The 21,472-nt window shown below is 41.6% G+C and overlaps 1 protein-coding gene across 3 annotated transcripts in view; it reads right to left on the reverse strand.

Annotated features, from left to right (window-relative positions):
• The window catches only part of ppp2r3b (protein phosphatase 2, regulatory subunit B'', beta), a 150,134-nt gene that overhangs the window by 46,215 nt on the left and 82,447 nt on the right, over nt 1-21,472 (reverse strand). For all 3 annotated transcript variants that reach the window (XR_015079812.1, XM_085999595.1, XM_085999596.1), the window contains 3 exons: nt 15,071-15,256; nt 8,425-8,528; nt 6,129-6,231 (listed from right to left, as the gene is read on the reverse strand). Coding sequence is in view for 2 of the 3 variants with exons in the window: in XM_085999595.1 (XP_085855721.1) it covers nt 6,129-6,231; nt 8,425-8,528; nt 15,071-15,256 (393 nt within the window). In the remaining variant the exon portion in view is untranslated. The remainder of the gene's footprint in view (nt 1-6,128; nt 6,232-8,424; nt 8,529-15,070; nt 15,257-21,472) is intronic.

The following is a 21,472-nucleotide window of genomic DNA, read 5'->3' on the forward strand; positions in this document are numbered from 1 at the left end:
CCTGCGAGGTCCTATATCACAGAACCAACATCATTCTATTCTAACCCATAACACAAAAAGTGGCTACCATTAAGTAGCCGAAATACACAAGCTCAAAATAAACAGCGTATATAAATGGAGCAATCACTTTTTGGTTCTTTTGCTTTTAGGGGTTCATCTGAACTCCCAAATGGTATTACTGCCACTGCCCATCATCTGCTATCTTACATAAGAGACATTAAACAAACAATTTCAGTTCCAATCAGACACTACACTTGAAGCCATTTCATCTATAGGTCATAACCAAATGTCAGCTTGGCTCATGGTTAGAACTCTCACCTGTGTTAGAAGGTTTAAGGTTCAAGCCCCATACCAGGCCTTCACATAATCTAGACCAATGCTTCAGTGTTGTACTTGGGAAGTGCTGCATTGCCTGAGATGCTGTCTTTCGGATGAGATGTTAAACCAAGTCTGCTTGTTCAAGTGGATTTTTTTTTAAATTCCATTTTTGAAGAGGAGAATGTTTTCCTGGTGTCGTGGCCAACATTCAGCCCTCAACCATTGCCACTGAAACAGATTAACTGGTCATTCATCCCATTGCTTTTCTGTGGAACTTTGCTATGTATAACTTGACTGTCAGATTTGCCAACAGAAGTGATTATACTTCAGAAATAGTTAATCAGCTATGAACCAGTTTGCATCATCCGGAGGTCGTGAAAGGTGCTATATAGCTGCAAGTTCTTTCTTTCTTCTTTATATGAATGAGCTCATTTGTACATTTGCCACTCAACTCTGATGCTTTTAATTTCTTCCATGGAGCGAAACTATATGCGTTAAGAACACAATAAATATTTATGTACACTGTGCAAGGGCAACAGCTAATAGGTCATCAGAACAATTTGATGGGTTAACACCTTGCAAATATCCTGACAATCACCCAATGTGTAACAGGCTACTTTTGTTGCTATACTGAAAGTATAAGCTGATCTCTAAAAGAGGCTGTACTAGGTTGTGGTTGGGAACTTATTTGCAGAGAAGTTTGTGAGAACTATAGACGTGTTGTGGTTTTAATATGAGGTTATAAACTACATTCCTAAAACCTGCAAACACTTGGGAGAATGGTTATTTATAATGATGTGTGACTGTGCAATAGTTCTAGTGGGCAGCTTAGGTCAGAGTAAAAAGGTACAGCTGATATTGTTGCACGAGTACGGTACACAAACGTATGTATATAAGCATATCCATATATAGAATAATGGATGCTTACAAAATTATCAAGACTACAATTCAATTCGGAGCTCTGACAATGTTGTGAACTGCACGAGTACAGTTAGTTAAAGTGTTTTATGATGATCAACAAAATCCCCGACGGTGAGTTATGATCTTAAAAGCATCTGAAAAAAGGAGGGGTTGTTTGGGAAATTGATTCCCCCTTTTCCATTGGAAAAACAAACTATCTTTTTAAAAAAAAAGCAGCATAAAGAGGTTTACTCACCAATTATATATATATATAGTTAGTAAATATTAAAAGTCAATCACAAAATGAAAATTGATATGTCCATGTACAATTTTGTTACTATTTGTATAAACATGATTTGAAGTAGACAATTCTGGGGAATAAATCCCCATTAAATTACATCACATGACTACTGAAGTAATGAAAAACAGGCAGACATTCAAGACCATTTGGGAGACATGAGAATGAAAAGTCAAAAGCATCATGTTCAGTCCATTTGCTTCTGTACTTCGGCAGTTTTACTTTTGGACAGCTCCCCCACATTGTTCAAATAATGTGAGAAAAAGCTGACAAAGGCAATAGAAAGAAAAATTAATTGCAAATCACTGGAGGGATTTCCAGGTCACAATTTTTGAAAATTGGAGTAGTATGAAGACACACTGATGAACTGATACAGGGTAGTAGGACACGAGTACGCTTTAAAGGATAACTACTTGACAAGCTGACCATTTCTTTTTGCAAATCATTTGGAAGCAGCAGAATAATTGTGCTAGGCACTCCACCCAATGGAAGAGAAGTTTTGTTTTTACTTTTTAACTAAAGCCATCAATAAAAGGTCAAGTTAATCCATCTCATTCTCAAACAGCACAGTAGCCAATGCCAGTGCAGCACTGGAAGAGCCTTGGGGAACAATTTGCCTGTCTGTGGTACTATCGCCTGGGGAATGATGCTTACAGGATACAAGGAGAGAAGGAAGCTCTTAAGGAAAATTTGGGGAAGGTGGGAATAGAAATCATTTAAAAGTTAACAATCCAATGGAATATTACACTGGCGATATTATAATAGGTATCCATTATCTTATGCATAAATCTTTCCAATTCATTTTAATACTTCCCCGCCCCCATAAAAAGACACCAGTAGTAAACCACGACTTCTGCAATATCCGTATTTATAGAGTATGTGTGTCCTGATGCATTAAAAAACCCTTTCAAATATTAGAGTGTTAGTCTATATCTCATTATACAGGTAAGCAAACAGTTCAGAAAGTACACAACAAATGCAAAATACAGTATCTGAATTCCAAGATATTTTGTTAGAAAAAAAAGTCTTTAAATCTCATCTACCGGCACCAATACAGATTGCACATTTTTCTAACAGGAGTTCCAATTATGCAATGCTTGGCAAGGATAACTTGCTGCCAGACCCAGTCAACACTCCCCTCACCCCCCACAAAATGAATTTAGTGTTCACTAATCAAAGGTCAATCTCTCAATTCCCATTATATGGCACAGTGATAGACAGCACTGTGCCTTTACTTCTCCAGTACTAAAAAGTTGCTAAACTGAACTTTTGCATTAAAAAAATTGCCAAGGGAAAAAACTGACCTTGAAAAGTTGCATTGATTAAGATGGTATGTTTACTTATAAACTGTTTCCATGCATTTTAAATGGGAAGGTGAGGCTCCACTCAGAAACCTAACCACCTTGAATGAAGCAATATATAGAACACATAAATCAATGCTTTAAGGGTTACCAGAAGAAATTGATTTCACTCTGAACAGATTTTTATTTCATTTATCAAAAGAGTCAGATCAAATGTCACCAGCTCATGATGCAAAAAGAAAGATCAGATGCCAGAATTAATTACTTCACTGAAATAACTTCTACAGTCTCCCTGTCAACTGCTGGCTTGATGGCAGCATCCACATAAAAAAAAACAACATTTTGAATAGGGAAAAAAGTACAAAACAATTTACAAGTAGGCAAAAGTAGCAGTGCAGCCTGTATTTTTTTTAAATCTTGGATCCGGGAGTATATTAATGATAGGGGATGTTGGGAGGGGATATTGGGGAATTTCTTTTTTAATTAAATGAACAATTTTTAGCCCAGTTCTTAAAAAGCCGTTGTTACTATTGTACTGCACATTTTCGCAGTTGCTTTTTATTCACCACTGTTTGAACTTTAGGTTCAGGAACGTGAAAAAAAAACAAAGCAGAGATTTGTTGGGATAGATTTTCTATGATATACCGTGCCATTTGCAGTGAAATACCCCAAAGATCATTAAGATACCAAAGGCTATTTTACACAAGAAGTGTGGCACAAGAAAAAGGCCATTTGGCTTATAGAAAATCATAGATCCACAGATCGAAGGGAAAGCTCTGCTTAAATAGACCCTGATCCTGAAAACATAATCAAGCAAAATCTCCACAATTATTTACCCATCTCTACTATACATCACTGGCCTAATGCCCACTGCAAACACCTCTGGCCTCCTCTACATGAGCAACTCAGGAACCATAGCCACCCATGGAGTGTTTAATCTTCAGTTTTCACCTGCCCCTGTAACCAGATATTTAATTATCTCCTTTTATGAAGGAGTTATATCTACACAGAACCAAATGTTTTTGATAGAAGTCTGTTCCACAAGTGCCCATTATTCCAAGTAGTGCCGGTGAAATACTGTCCAGCTCTGATTGAGGATTGTTCAGTTAAAATGTGTCTCTTGTAATCTGCGCTTGCAGTCGCAAGTCAAACAAACAGTCTTCTTACATCTACATCTATAATCTGAGCATTTTATAGACCTGGGTCATACCCCACATCAACTTTATTCAATGAAAACTGATTCACATCTGCAAGTCGCTCATAACCAATAGCAATAAACCCCAGAATTGTCCTGGTCACATTTTCGAGGCCGCTCCAACACATTGTCCTTTTATAGGTAGGATGCCTAAAATTGTACACAGTATTTCAAATGCAACCTTACTAGTGATGCATACAACATTAGAACAATTTATGCTAGTTTATAGTCAAATATCTGAGATGTGTCTCAGTATTGATTTACTTTAGCAGCAAAAAAACTTGCATTTATACAGCATCTTTTACATCCTCAGGATGGTCCAAAGCATTTCACAGCCAATGAATTCATTTTGAAGTGCTGTCATTGTTATATAGGCAAATGCAGTAACACAGCAAAATCCCACAAACAACAAATGAGATAAATAACCAGTTAATCAATTTTTGGTGGCGTTGATTGTGGGATGTGTTGTTCCAATCACTGGGAGGACTCCCCTTCTCGTCTTCGAATAGTGCCTGCCTGCCAGCCATGGGATCTTTCACGCCCACTTGAACAGGCAGACAAGGCCTTGGTTTCACCTGAAAGATGGCACTTCCAACAATGCAGCATCTCCTCGGTACTGCATTTAAGTGCAGCCTAGGTTACGTGCTGAAGCCCTTAGCGGGGCTTTGTTGACAACAGTTGATGTTGACTAGAAATTTTCAGTAAGTAAATGTAAAAAAAAAATCTAATTCTTCTCCAAATTTGTTAATGGACATTCCTTCCCTGGTTCCTATTTTAATATGCATCTGCCTTAAAATCCGACATTCCTTGGCTCATTTGCTAATCTCTTGGAATGCTGTTTATCCTCATTATATTAGTTTCCTAGCTACGTGGTTTGGCTTGGTATCAGCAGCAAATATGACAATTTATTCTCCTTCAAAACATTTATGAATATCGTCAAACTGTATTACCAGAGGAGAAGGCAGAGCAGAGCTCTGCTAGTTATTGCTCCCTTCGCATTTGTCATCACCTTTTGTTTATCACTGCTAAACCACTTCGCAGTCTAGCTAGCTAACTTGAAATTAATTCAGTCTTAATCTTATTTTAAAAGGCTTGCATGAAGAATGTTATCAAAGACCTGGACGACGTTTAGGCTTGGGCTGATAAGTGGCAGGTAACATTCGTGCCACAGAAGTGCCAGGCAATGACTATCTCCAACAAGAGAGAGTCTAACCACTGCCCCATGACATTCAATGGCATTACCATCACCGAATCCCCCACCATCAACATCCTGGGGGTCACCATTGACCGGAAACTTAACTGGACCAGCCACATAAATACTGTGGCAACAAGAGCAGGTCAGAGGCTAGGTATTCTGTGGCGAGTGTCTCACCTCCTGACTCCCCAAAGCTGTTCCACCATCTACAAGGCACAAGTAAGGAGTGTGATGGAATACTCTCCACTTGCCTGGATGAGTGCAGCTCCAACACTCAAGAAGTTCAACACCATCCAGGACAAAGTGGCCCGCTTGATTGGCACCCCATCCACCACCTTAAAAACATTCACTCCCTCCACCACCGGTGTACCGTGGCTGCAGTGTGTACCATCTGCAAGATGCATTGCAGCAACTCGCCAAGGCTTCTTCGGCAGCAACTCCCAAACCCGCGACCTCTGCCACCTAGACGGACAAGGCCAGCAGCCGCAAGGGAACACCACCACCTCCAAGTTCCACACCATCCTGACTTAGAAGTATTTTGCCGATCCTTCATCGTCGCTGGGTCGAAATCCTGGAACTTCCTCCCTAATTGCACTGTGGGAGTACCTTCACCACACGGATTGCAGCGGTTCAAGGCGGCGGCTCACCACCACCTTCTCAAGGGCAATTAGGTATGGGCAATAAATGCTGGCCTTGCCAGCGACGCCCACATCGCAGAAACGAATAAAAAAAAGGTGCTTTCTAACAATTCCAAAGCAACACCCATGGTATAGCCCTCATCCACTAATTTAGTTACTTTTCCAAAGAATATGCTCGATACTCCCTGATTATTCCTTATGGCTTCTGTGCCAAGTAGATGAGCATTGGTAGCATTCCACAAAATACTCTCAGGAAAAAACAAAAAGGTATAAAATGCAGCACCTGTATCAATGGAATGAAGTCCTCTTGCTCTAAGTAACTGCATCCAGGTTTTGCCAGAAGATATAGGAATTTAGATGCATCATCATGGCAGTTCTGCAAGATCCTACAATTTTTAAGGAGAAAGTCATTTATTTCCAATTTTTGGGGGATTTATTAAATTCCATCATATTTTATGCTTCAGTGTAATTAAGTAAAATCAGTTGACTTCCCAAACCACACAACTGCAAATCATTTACATGTTTCTCTGATATATGGAGCAAGTTTACTCCAGTCTTGGCTGGGCAACTGGATGCTCTGCCTCATGACAAGACCATGTTTATAAATGCGTCTGTGTGCCACACAAAGTGGGCGTAAATGACAAACGTGAAGCTATTGTTCATAGTGGATAGCCTGCAGGGGGAAAATAAGCATTTCACTCTACCACACTCTCTTTAAACCCTGCTCTTCAGATTTCCACTTGCCACAACACCATCAATCAACTAGTTGGTCTAAAAACGAGCATGGGACAAGAAAAAACAATTAGGCCACTATATATGATGTATAATTTGAATGATCACAGAGCCTCAGTGAGTCTCTCCAGCTGAAGTTCATTCATAGGTAAGGCTTTCAAAAGAGAAATACAAGGGTAGAATAAAAAGTTTCTTACTCCCCTCCCTAGATAATTAAACAAAAATGTCAGAATATCAATCTATGATTACTATCAGTGTTATTGAAACTTGACCAGTTGTGCTCCACAGATGGTATTTCTAAGTTTAGAACAAGGCAGAAACACTTATGTAATGTATATCATCTGTGTCTATTTATGCATCCTTCAATCTTGAATTCCTGCCATAGCTCAGTGGATTAAAACCATAATGTGGTGTGGCACTAAGACTCTCAGACTACAAAAGTCCTAAACAGCCACTTTCAGCTGGAGCAATGGGCTGGTCACTGAAATCTTCCCTGGTTAGGGAGTCAAAAAACAAATCCATCATTTGCCATATTTCCCATTCATAATTACATTCAAGGGATCCGAGACAAAAAGTGCATGTGCACAAGATTTGGCTAGGATGCAATAACCCTATGACTAAATAGCCAGCAAACACTTATTATCTAGGCGGACACGAGAACGGCCATTTGGGTGAGGTATTGGGGAACTGCTGGTATTAGAGGAATCCTGGCATGGATCACCACCTTTGTGGGAAGAGCGGAAAGAAGAGTGTAAGAATTGCACACTCGTGCGTTGAAACATCTCACCTCAGGAGCTTGTCCTGAACCATTACTTCTAAATGAGACAGTCCAAATGTTATATTTTAAAAATTGTGGCAGTAAAAGATCTAACTATCTACTCTGAAAGGCGGTCACTACAACCAAGTCACAGGAATTAGCGAGATATAAGCAATGCGGCAGAACCTGAGCTTGATGATATTTATAAAACTTTCCGCTTTAAATAGTTTAAAGGGGAATAAGTAATTCACATACCAAAGAGCATTCCGACAAGCATTTTGATTAGGGCATGTTCATTTCGTAGTTGGATATTTCATAAAATATAATTGGAACAAACTTTCAAATTGTCTAAAAACACTCCCTAGTAAAAGCCATGTGAAAGTTACATGTTTGGCAGTCTTGCGCGCAGCTGAAATTTCATGCAGCTTTCATCCAATAATGCCCAATTGCACGTTGTAAGTTTCAGCATAAATTATTCATATTTGCGAAAGTATAAAAAGATTGCCGAGGTATTTTGCAACTACAGAAGCTGAGAAATTGTGGAATAAATATAAAACCATGTAGTGTGATATTTGAATTTATACCAATTCTGAAGTGAGTGTAGTTTCAACTATCAGAAACCTCTCCACTAAAAGTTAAAAATGTCCTCAGAATTTTTCCTGTTCAGTATGGTTTAATTTCAAATGCACAACCTCCCACAGAAGCGAAGACAAAAATCACTGGTGGTTTTATGTGACACCTCAGTCTTCAAGCTCTAGCTTCATACAGCCAGTTCAGTACCTGCGCTTCACAAGTTGCAGATCCGATCTGTTGCTGCACTAAAAAAAAATACCACAAACTGCTGAAAATTAATTAGAAAAATCTATTCATGTTTGCTCCAAAGTTCCTTTTATCAGTTAATTACTAAATTTAAATAAACAGCAAATGGCAGTGTCGAGCGGTTAATGGTATTTGGCGTTGTTTTTCTCCCCGCCACACCCCAATTAATTCAAATCTAACTGCAAGTTTGTTCAATAAAAGGAAGTAATGAACCTAGCACTACAAGTCGAGACTCAGAATGGAGCAACGTGCAAGAGAACAAAACGCTTACTTTCTCCACGTTGCGATGAACTTGTAAACAGATACATATCCTGTTCTTTCCCCGCCGGCAGCACAAAACAATGGGGCTTTCCAATACAGAGGGCAGTCGCACGCCTATTAAACAAAACAAACAATAAGCCAGTCGTTAAACCAGGAATTTTAATTTACCGTGCAGAAATAGTGCTACGGAAAGATCGGTTACAAGTGAAGCAAACGGAACCACAACAAAGACAAAATAAAAATTAGAAATACTCAGCAGGCCAGACAACATTTGTGCAAAAACAAAATTTGGCGTTTTAGGTCTTGGGCACGTCCTTGGGACTGGAAGATATTGCAGGTGAACAGCATTTACAAAGCAACAGAATAAGGAAAGGGGGGGGGGGGGCCAAATCACACAGAAAATGTATAGAATAGGAGATGTTTAAATGGCAGAAGTGATATTTGTATAGAACGTACAGCTCAGAAACAGACCATTTGGCCCAACTGGTCTATGCCAGTGTTTATACTCCACATCCACCCTATCGAAACCCTTCATAATGTTAAAGGCCTCTATCAGGTCTCCTCAGTTTCTATTCTGAGAATATCCTTGTAAATCCTTTCTACACTTTCTCCAGTGCTTCAATATCCTACTTGTTATATGGAGACCAGAACTGCACACATTATTCCAAATGTTGTCTAGTCAAAGTTCTATATAAATTTAACATTACTTTCCCGTCATTCCTCTAGGAATGAAGTCCAGTACTTTGTTTGCACTCTTTATGGCCGTTGCTACTTTGAGATTTGTGTATCTGTGGTCCCAAATCTCTTTGCTTCCTGTTGTTTGCCATTTCAATTCTCTGTCCCACTCTCGCTCTGACCGCTGTGTCTTTGGCCTTTTACGTTGTTCCAATGAAGCTCAACGCAAGCTTGAGGAAAAGCAACTCTCCTTTCTACTAGGCACTTTGCAGCCCTCTATCCTCAATATTGACTTTACCAACTTCAGACTTTAACTACAGCTCCCGTTTTCACTCTGGCAGTGAGGGATGGATGTGCAAGCATTTCCGGGGATGGGGGGAGGGAATGTGTTGGTACTTTGGGGGTGGGGGGAGCTCTCCATTAGAACTCTACTGACGGGGTGTCGACCTGCTTTTTTGTCCCCCTACCAGTCTCGCAGACCACTGGAGCCTGGGACCACGATACTGGTTTTTGTTACTTTCCTTTGTACCCATCTTGGTTTAACTATACACATACTCTTTATGGCCTGTAAATATCCGATTTCTCTCATCCAGTCCTCAGGAATGGTCCAGGACCTGAAACATTAACTTCTGTTTTTCCACAGATGCTGCCTGACCTGCTGAGTATTTCCAGCTTTTGCTGGTTTTATTTTCACATTTCCAGCACCTGCAGTAGTTTTTTTCTTAATTATACAGCAAAAACAACTTACTTGAGTGATTTAATTAATTGTCACTCTGAAATATAATAGGGAGACTTGTTTCTTCCATAGCTAATCCTTACCATCTCTTAGAGGAATCTCTTCCTTTCTTCTTAGCTTGCCAGTTAACAGCAATAATGCACAGCCCCTCCACAGTGTAGTAGTTATTCCTGAATCAAAAGGGTCCCAATTATAATCTCCACTTGCAGTGATTTTTGTTCTTCTTCGGGTTACCATGATTCCCGATCCCTATTTCTTAGTTAGGAAATGGCCAAACAATCTATTCTTAGATTTGCGCCAATACTCAGTAGCTGACTGCTAGCAGGTGCTGAGAAGGGTGGGTGCCTATACTCAGCACCTCCCGCAGACAGCTCTACCAAGATAAGATGCCATCTAGGAATCAGATACTAACCATTATCTTTGGTATTAGAATAAATTCCTTTGTATTCAAAAAAGTAACTGGAATGCTACTTCAAGTTAAACTGACAGTAGCACAAGGAGGCACGGGTTCAAACTGCTGAAAGACAAACCTAGAACTGATATTAGAAAGTTCCTCATAAAGCATGATCCAAATGTGACAGACTTCCAAATGTGATAGTCGAGGCAAAATTTTTGCAATCATGCACACTGTAACATGCGGTTAGTCCCTCGTATCTTTCATACAAGGTTTCAGAGAGGACTGTGAATTTTCTAAATTTGCTCCAGCAGATATACATTGGACATGAACATATCTGGGCATCTGGGTTTCAGAATCATTCTCCAATGTAAAATGGTGTGTTTTACATATTAAATTGTACAGACTGATAACAAACTTAGATTACCTTTTGGAGATTGTTTAAAAGAAGCATCTGCTTAGCTGTTACTGCCACATCTGCCCTGTCCCTTGCCTGCGAAGCCAAACTTTCTCCAAGGCTCGCCTCTCCCTAGCCCTGAACCTACACCTTTCTCTAGTTTCTCTCCTATCTCCACTCTTGCCCTCTCCAAACTCATCTTGTCCATGAGACCCACCTCCTTCTCTTGACCATATTCCCACTAAACTGTTAACCACCCAACTTCCCTTCCTTGCCCCCATGCTAGCTGACATTGTAATTAGTTCCTCTCCTCAGGTACCATCATCTTCCCGTTCAAAACTTTCTTCATCACCTCTGCGAAAGAAATCCTTGAAGCCCCCACTCCCATCCTTGTAAACTACCACCCCATTTCCAACTTCCCTGAATGTGTTGTCACCTCCCAAATCCGTGCCCCTCTTTCCCGCAATCCATGGTTAAATCTCTCCAACCAGGTTTCCGCCCCTGCCACAGCACTAAAACGGCCCGAATCAAAATCACAAACGACATCCCCTGTGACTGTGGTGCTTCTCGTCCTTCAACAATTTTGAAGCCTTTCACATGTTTAACCACACCATCCTCCTCCAATGCCTTTCCTCCATTAGCCACCTGAGTGGCCTGTCCTCGTTTGGTTCCACTCTTGCTTGTGATGTAGAGGACTGAGCCACACCATGAGGGTCCCAGACTATGGTGAATTAACAAATCTGAGCTGGTGGCTGTAGCTCTACCTTCGTTCTCAACATCCCTGAACTACAGTGGGGGGAAAAAAAACTGTCAGTGCACTGGTCACTATCTAACAACTACTGCAGTTGGCATTTTTGGTAATGTTGGCCGAGACTACAATTTGGGATGGCTGTCATAGCTGCCAGACTGCCCACAGGACAAACAGCCACTTGGGCATAGTACCATAGATGCCAATTGCAAGACATAGAAACATAGAAGATAGGAGTAGGCCATTCGGCCCCTCGAGCCTGCTCCGCCATTTAATGAGATCATGGCTGATCATCCAAATTCAGTACCCGGTCCCGGCTTTCTCCCCATATCCCTTGATCCCTTTAGCCTTAAGAAATATATCTAACTCCTTCTTGAATATATTTAATGAATTGGCCTCTACTGCCTTCTGTGGAGATAATTCCACAGGTTCACCACTCTCGGTGAAGAAATTCCTCATCTCTGTCCTAAATGGCTTACTCCTTATCTTTAGACTGTGACCCCTGGTTCTGGACTCCCCGCCATCAGGAACATCCTTCCTGCATCTAGTCTGTCTAGTCCTGTTAGAATTTTATAAGTTTCAATGAGATCCCCTCTCATTCTTCTAAACTCCAGTGAGTATAAGCACCATCGACCCAGTCTCTCCTCATACGTCATTCCTGCCATCCCAGGTATCAGCTGGTGAATCTTCGCTGCACTCCTTCCATGACAAGAACATCCTTCCTCAGATAAGGCGACCAAAACTGCACACAATACTCGAGGTGTGGTCTCACCTAGGCATCAGCTTGAGTTGTTGCCATTAGGAGAGGATGCATTAAAAAAAAAAGCACACACGGATTGTGGAGTAGTCTTCTGAAGGTTTATATTATACTGAATTGACTCTATTTAATTAAAATTACAAAGGCACCATGAGTTTTCCCTTGTTACTTTAGGGCTGGATCTTAGAGGAAAGCCAGCAGCTAACATTTGTTCAAAATCATGAGGGGTCCAGACAGAGTAGATAGAGAGAAACTATCCCCATTGGCGGAATGATCAAGAACCAGAGGACACAGATTTAAAGTGATTGGCAGAAGAACCAAAGGCAACAGGAAGAAAAACATTGTTACACAGCGAGTGATTAGGATCAGGAATGCATTGCCTGAAAGGGTGGTGGAGGCAGATTCAATCATGGTTTTCAAAAGGGAATGGGATAAGTACCTGAAGGAAAAAGATTTGCAGGGCTACGGGGAAAGGGTGGGGGAGTGGGACTAGCTGTAGTGCTCTTAAGAGAGCTGGCACAGGCGCGACGGGCTGAATGGCCTCCTTTTGTGCTGTAATCATGCTATGGATTCAGTATAGAATCTCCCTTTAAATGACGTGAATAAGGAACAGTGAGCTGAAGACAGCACTCACCATTCATCGGGAAATTCCACACGATCAGGAACTCATTGTCCGAAAGGGTGGTAGAGAAAGAAGCTGAAATCCTCAATGCATTTAAGAAGTACTTGGATATGCACTTGAAGTGCTGTAACCTACAGGGCTACGGACCAAGAGCTGGAAAGTGGGATTAGGCTGGAGAGCTCTTCTGCGGCCGGCACAGACACGATGGGCCGAATGGCCTCCTTCTGTGCCGTAAATTTCTATGATTCTGTCTTCTCCCAAGCTGCAGTTAATCTACATTTCAACACTGGTAACGAAGTGCCAGAAAGATACCAGTATATGTACAGATATTTGCCATTAAAATACCAGGGTATTACATGGCGAATCAGTGGAATATACTTCCCTTTTGGGAGGTATTCATAGTGCATCAAGGTGTTTGTAAAAGGTAAATGCAGAAATCAGCACAGAATCAGATGAAGATAAAGATGGCAGAGGTAGACACAAAACATTTGTTCATGTCTTCATTTTTGTCAATTGTATTTTTGATATTCTACCCCACACACTCAAACACCATCAAAAATGAATCATACAAAGAAACAAAAAGATCTACACCACCCATAAAACACTCAGTGCACACAGTCCAAAGATGTGCAGGTTAGGTTGATTTGGCTATGATAAATTGACCCTTAGTGTTAAGGGATTAAATACGTGGGGTTACGGGGGTAGGGTGGGATATGTGTCGGTGCAGGCTCAATGGGCCGAAATGGCCTCTATCTGCATTGTGGGGATTCTGTGATTCTGTGAAGCAGACGCCACCCACACAGAAATGCATCGTAGTAAGCAGAGGCCCACATCAACCATACCTCAATGCACATAAAAGGCACAGAAACTACCCACACAAAAATACAAATTTACCCAACACATAAATAAAAACATCTTAGGGTTCTGCTTGGAACCAACGTGTTTCCGGGTTTAAAACCAGATCAGAGGCACAGAACAGAAGAAGTCTAATATGGCAGGCTACAACGAGAGAATCTGGAGATTTGTATAGGCATGTGAGCTTGAGGCAAATTAAAATTGTGCAAAGAGGATTTCTGAAAACAGAAGTTTCTGTCCAATCTTACAGCAAAGTTAGACTTGTACTGTTCTTTAAAACAGTAGATTTGCTGTTGCTCATGGTTCATCTTTTACACTGACCTTTTCACAGAAGCTTAATCACTATTGGCATTATTCTCCCTTAATCCTGGTCCTCTGGCTTTCTACAGACTTGAGAACAGTATTTATTCAACAAATTAGTAACTCGAAACCACAGAGCAGGGTTTATATTGAGCAGTGGGCAAAATCTATATGCAGGGAGACAACTGGTTTGGGACACCAATTAATTCCTAAAAATACAACCTGCCGTATTTCAATGTTCCCACATGTGCGTGTCCAGCCAAATCCAAGTTCACTTCTATTCACTTTGGTATGCAATACAATGCAGCAAGAAACGAACACTCATAGCAAAATTACAGCAACGATCAAGATCTGTTGTAGAAACATCTAGTACAGAATATAAAACAAGCACAGTAAGTTGACTCAGCTCAATGCAACAAGCTGAAACTGTCCAGACATAACCGAGCGTCTGATTGGGACCTAAAGCTGAAGATGAAATCCAAACTGTAAATTCCAGACAACTGGCTCCCCCGTGAAATCTACTCCAGGTGAGTAGATCTGCTTTTTTCCAAAAAGACAAAAGGAGAAATACTAAATCACAACTACGGAGAAGTAGGCAAGGCTGGCACCATTAAAAATCACAATAAACTGGCTCCCCTATATTTAGAATAGCGGAGCTTTCTCACCGATTGTTGGCATTAAAAAATGAGGCCTGGCCCTTAAAATAGTTCCAGCCTTGCGCCAAGGATTTCGGGTGGGTGGTGCAATTGCCCAAAATCTGTCTGAACTCAAAATTCCCCTATAAGTTTTCAGTAACAAAAACTATTACAAGTAATAATAATATATGGGAAAGGATGAAGAAAATAGAAGAGGGTATAGGAGAAAGAGGAAACGGAATAATTCCACTCCAATCCAAAGACTACAATCACCTTCAAATTGCACCAGTAACAAAACAAACACTTACATTTTCCTTATATCAAACTGATATAAAAATACTTATTACAATAGTGCTTTGACTTGCATAAGAAGTAATGCAATATGGCTTCTTGAACACAATTTTCAAGTTACTCATTTTTAAATATAAACAAGATGATATTGGCTACAGTATAAAAGAAATATTCATGAAAAGGCTAGAAATGGACCCCATGATATCACAAAATTACACAAAGGAGGAAGTTAAAAAGTATACTTACTTTTGCAACTTTTCCCATATCTTCCAGAGTTGTTTTTTCATTTTCAAATTGTGTGTAGACGTTTTCTATCCTGGCAATGACTGCATCGACATTAAGGGTTCTTTTTGGGCAACCTTGAGGGAAATAAAACTTTGGAATGCACTCACTCAGTGCTGGAGGCAAGAGGTTCTCTTTCTTTGCTTGAACCTGTAAGAAATAGATTAGACATTTAACTTACAAACGTATGCAACAAGGCAAGTAATTTAGCCATCAAACTTGCTATTTTCACAGACCATGAACAATCTAGCCTATAATGGACTCTATCCCACCATTTAAGCTTCCGAGAAAAGATTCTGCATAAATGCTCCCCAATGCTCAAAAATATGGGTTCAGTGTAGTGGCACCCTCGCCTCAGTCTGAAGGCTGTGGGTTCAAATCCCACTCCAGAGACTTGAGCACAAAATTAAGGCTGACACGCCAGTACAGTACTGAGGGAGTGCTGCACTGTCGGAGGTGCCGTCTTTCAGATGGGACATGAAACAGAGGCCCTGTCCGCTCTCCGGTGGATATAAAAGATCACTTGGCATGATTCGAAGAGCAGGTGAGTTCTCCCTGGTGTCCTGGCTAATATTTATTCCTCAATCAACATCACTAAAAGCAGATTTCTGGTCATTGTTACATTGCTGCTTTTGGGACCTTGCTGTGCGCAAATTAGCTGCTGCATTTTCTGCATTACAGTAGTCACTACACTTCAAAGGTACAGTACTTCATTGGCTGTGAAGGGCTTTGGGACGTCCGAAGGCCACGAAAAGGCACTACAGAAATGAAAGTTCTTTCTAATCAAGTAAAACTGGACACTTATCCATTGATATCTTTGGATGGCTTTGCCCCACCATCCTTGAAATGTGACAGAAATGAGGGAGGGAGTGAGTGAGCGAGCAGAGAGAAAAACTGGATTGTTTTTGACAAAATTTGGGACTGGCTAAGTGGATTGCAATGGTCTTCCTAGCCTCTACATTCCTATCTCCACTATCAAACTATGGCTCCTTGTCGCCCATCATCCATTGCTGACAGCATCTTAAAGACTGAGATTATGACCGACCCCTTCATTTATACTTGACAAAATGACAATGCAGCTTGGAGCATTTAGCATCCAGCTGAAGATCAAAGGGGCTGATGTTTAAAAAACATTTTTCACAACCTTACATCCATCCAACATCTGTTTCATTCTGCAATATGACATGTGGAGCAGGTTAGCTTACAATGGAGGGCATGCGCATAAGTAGAATATATTAATGGGCCAGAACTTCGGGTCCCCACGGGTGAGTACGCACTGGGTACTCATGCGTAGGCCCAATGAAAGTGCCGGTTTTGTGCATGCACTGCGCATGCGCGGGAAACCGGAACTTCCGTTCCCTTAAAGGGAGGGGTTCACAGGTCGAACGCGTGTGCCGGAGAGGCAGCGCGTACGCCTGGAACTTCCGGTGTTTTTGCAGGTTTTTCCGGGAGGGTAAGTCTCCAGCAGCTACGCTTATAAAAAGCAGTCGCAAGGCACGCTTTTAACAAGGTAAGTGGCGAATTAAGTAAAATAAAAACATTTTTTCCACAGGTTTATTATTTTTAAATACTTTAAAGAAAGGTAAGTTTATTTTTAGCCCCGTTAGAAACAGTAATTAATTTTTTCAAAAATTTAAATTATTGTTTAAAATAATTATATGTAATTTATAGTTATTTTAAAAATGTGATTAAAAACATTTTTTTGTTGAAGTTTTAGTTGTTTTGGGGCTGAATTCCTGTCAAATCTATGAATACAGATTCCCTGCTACCATTGCCCACGTGATCCCAGGGGACGCTTCGAACTAACTGCGCCCCTGGGATACGCCAGCACTGCACGCCGGCAGTTGGAGCAGGCCCAGGATTGGAATCCCACGCGGGCCCACAGCTCAACGGCCGGCGTGCTAGGTAAGTGCAGGTAAGCCTCCGACCCGAATTTCTGGTTGTCTCCAATAAAGACCTGAGAAAGAGAGAGAGAGAGAGAGCGAGCGAGCGAGCGAAACCGGGCAGCTTTGTGCTACTGCGGAATAAGGTGGGTCAGAGGATTTTCCCAACTGTACTGTATACCTGACCTAAATCTGGACCACATCCATAGCACTTTAACCAGCAGAGAACAATGGAAAATGTAAACAAACAAAATATTTTAAGTGCAACTCCTTAGCACTGGGATAGAAAGAGAACCAAGGAACACATATGGAGCTCGTTTGTGGGAAGCTGTACTACATTCAAATACAGAGGAAGATCATGCTTTCTACATGTATTTAACATTTTTTCGCCATTTTTTCTCCTCTTTGCTTCAGATACAAATTAAATATCCTGTACTGAAAACAGAAGGTGAGAATTCCAAGATCTAAATATGAAGGCTAGCATAGAGCACAGTCAAGCCAGAACATTTTTTTGAACTGTCAGATAAAGATAATAGTCAAACTCAACTTGGAACTTGCATTTATATATTGCTTTTAATGCAGAAATAAAATGTCACAAGGTGCTTCATAGGAGGCAGAGAAAAAAATAAATGCTGTGTCAGAGGGAAAGATTTGGAATGATGACATAAAAAGATATATAGATATAAATACCTACAAGGCAGTGAATGGGAGGAGAAACATTCTATAAATGGACTTGCAATTTCAAGACAGCCCTTGCAGAGAAAATCTTCCCAGGTGGCCACAGCATAAGTACAGCTAGCTGTAAACTTCCTCAGATAGTTCCTGAGCTGCGAGAGACAACCACAAAATGATGCATTCTGCAATCCAAGTCCTTCTCAGATGTAACAGACAACTGTCTGCAATAGCAAGTGTCCAGTGTTCTGTCGACACTGCATGTGCACATCAACAAGTGTTCCTCCATTGAAAAGTAATACTGTACATATAGTGACAGATAAAAACTTCAGCAAAATTATTTCCCAGGAAATTTAGATACTATTGGCAAAAGAAAAGAAAAAATTGGTTTCCTGTAACTTGGAAGAGAAGCAATGAGTTTTCTGGTCATGTGGCCAACATTCCGCCCTTGTCCAAAGCACCAACAGATCAACTGGTCATTCGCCTCACTGCTATTTGTGATCATTGCTGGAGCAGAATGGCCGGCAGTGTTGTGTACATAACTAGTCACTGCACTTCAAAATTCATTGTGTGACCCATTTCAAATGTTCCTCTCTCCCCACCCTCTCTAGTTTTGCGCTACGATCAAAGACCCATTGCTATACTAAGGACACAGCATTCAAATCCACATGGCATATTTGCTCAAACAGACCCATTTATTTTGGTGGATACGTTTACTAAATATTCTGCACAAATTAAAAATTCTTTCAACAGATACAAAACAGGTGCTGACTGAGGAGGAGCGATTACACTCAAAAAACTTGATGCTGGCTTATACTGACACTGGCAATTGCATCGGCACTTAAGACCAGTCTTTATGCCAAGATCAATTTTGCACTCAAATTTGGAGATTTACAGGGGTAAATGGAAGTCAGATTTTGGCCCGACTCCAATCTCCTTTTGCTACTATAAACATTGATTTTTCCTGTTTTCTTACAAAGGCACAACCCATTCTGTGCCTGAGGAGGCAGACAAGCTCAATCTAATCCATTGTAAATGATGCTGGAGTAGATTACTTCCGCATGCTGCACTCCAGTCGCTTTCTAGTCATTGGAAGTACAATAGTGGGTTCAGATATATGGGTTTACTATTGTCTTTCAAATTGTGCAGAATATAGTCAGACACTTCAATAAGGTCAACCTGAAGTGGAGATGGGCTCAAAGTCAAAGACTGTAAACAGCAAATGTAGACATAAAGGATGCAATGGGCACAGCAGCAACCACTCCCCGATAAAACATTCCATGTTCCAACAAACCTCTGCATAAGGACATTTCTCCTAGCGTTTCTCCTCACTCTCTTGGCCCCTTGTCACTGACTCCCCAAGGGGTGAGTGTGAAGATACAAAAACAAATTAACTAATAGTAGGCCCAAAATTTCACAGTATGCTTAAGCAATGTTACTCTTGCACTCTATAAACCCAAGGGGGCTAAATTCGGTTGATGTGCACCTCCTGCCAGCACCTGCCCCCGGCCCCAGTGAAGCCGCCCCCCCCCCCCCCCACCCCGCGGGGTGCCGGCTGCTCTCAGTGAGCCCGGCACTCCTTGAGTGCCAGGCTCGTTTGCCGGCACTCCAGATCCCTGGTGGCCCAGCTGAGCGCCGGGACATGCTGCGCCAGGCCCCTCCCCTTTAATAAGGGGAGGAAGGCCTGCAGTACCGCAGCACGTAGTGTCGTGATATTGGCTCGCAGCGCCCCAAGAGGGACGCAGGGTGCTTCTAGTAGCGCCCCTCCTCCCTCTAACTGGGAAAAATTGGCCACGGGGGCGCTAACTATTGGGGCGCTACCCAATTTTTACCCCCAAATGTTTCCCATAAGTATAATTTTCTGCAGTAAGAAATATTCTGCAGCTTTTTATTATTTTTTTCTACAAGTTTTTTCCTAAGCTAGCTATTCCATTGGCGTTTTCAAAGTACAGCAGTAGATACAAATTTCAGAAAGTGTGGTTTTATGACTACTTACTTTTCAAGTTTTACACTTGCAGGAGCAAGGGGGGCAAAAGGAGAGCTCAGAAACAAGTAAAGAAACTGCCTTTTCCTGGAACAGATCGCTACTGCAAAAACATGTATTTCACAATACAAGACTAGGAAGTTTGTTTCCTTCTTTATAAAACGGGTTTCACCTCCCCGAAAATTAATAGCTGCAGGAAAATGCAAGTCTTAACACTGTAAAACACCATCCCTACTGTTTGGCTTTGTGGAAAATGATCATGGATAGAAAGGAATTTGGAGAACATGACCACCTTACAACAACAGCTTGCATTTATATAGCACCTTTAAAATGTCTCAAGGCACTTTCACAGGAACGCAACAAGGCAAAAATGACATGGAGACAAAGGAGGAGATATTAGGACAGGTGACTAAAGAGGTGAAAGCTCGACACCATCCAGGACAAAGCAGCCCGCTTGATTGGCACTCCATCCACCACCTTAACCATTCACTCCCTCCACCACCGGTGTACCATGGCTGCAGTGTGTACCATCTGCAAGATGCACTGCAGCAACTCCTCCAAGTTACACACCATCCGGACTTGGAAATATATTGCCGTTCCTTCATTGTCACTGGATCATAGAAACATAGAAGATAGGAGCAGGAGTAGGCCATTCGGCCCTCCGAGCCTGCTCCGCCATTCAATGAGATCATGGCTGATCATCCAAACTCAGTACCCTGTCCCTGCCTTCTCCCCATATCCCTTGATCCCTTTAGCCTTAAGAAATATATCCAACTCTTTCTTGAATATATTTAATGAACTGGCCTCCACCGCCCTCTGTGGCAGAGAATTCCACAGGTTCACCACTCTCTGGGTGAAGAAGTTCCTCCTCATTTCAGTCCTAAATGGCTTACCCCTTATCCTTAGACTATGACCCCTGGTTCTGGACTCCCCGGCCATCCGAAACATCCTTCCTGCATCTAGTCTGTCCAGACCTGACAGAATTTTATAGGTTTCGATGAGATCCCCTCTCAATCTTCTAAACTCCAGTGAGTATAAGCCCAATCGACACAATCTCTCCTCATAAGTCATTCCTGCCATCCCAGGTATCAGCCTGGTGAATCTTCGCTGCACTCCCTCCATAGCAAGAACGTCCTTCCTCAGGTAAGGTGACCAAAACTGCACACAGTACTCAAGGTGCGGTCTCACCAAGGCCCTGTACAACTGTAGCAAGACATCCTTGTTCCTGTACTCGAACCCTCTTGCTACGAAGGCCAGCATACCATTTGCCTTCTTAACCGCCTGCTGCACCTGCATGCTTACCTTCAGCGACTGGTGCACAAGAACACCCAGGTCTCTTTGCACTTCCCCTTCTCCCAATCTATTGCCATTCAAATAATAATCTGAATCAAAATCATTGAACTCCCTCCCTAACAGCACTGTGGGAGTACCTTCACCACAAGGACTGCGGCGGCTCACCACCACCTTCTCGAGGGCAATTAGGGATGGGCAATAAATTCTGGACTTGCCAGCGATGCCCACATCCCAGGAACTAATAAAAAAGTTTCAAAAAGACTCTTAAAAGGGAGAGAGAGAGAGAGAGAGAGAGAGAGATGGCGAGGCTAAGGGAGGGAATTCAAGATCTTAGCGCCTAGACAGCTAAAGACATGGCCATTGGGCGGTTGTAGGAGGTTAGAGATAGGAAAGCATGAAGCCCTGGAGGGATTTGAACATGAGGATGAGAATTTTAAAATTGAGGTGTTGGTGAACCAAGAATTTGCACCAGCTACACTTAAAATCGCAGTGCAATCAATAATTTAAAAATTGCACAAGCATTAACATTTATTT

This window comes from Somniosus microcephalus, chromosome 10 (genome assembly GCF_052327205.1).
Source record: "Somniosus microcephalus isolate GS21.2 chromosome 10, FLI_Smic_1.0, whole genome shotgun sequence".
Lineage (NCBI taxonomy): Eukaryota > Metazoa > Chordata > Chondrichthyes > Squaliformes > Somniosidae > Somniosus > Somniosus microcephalus.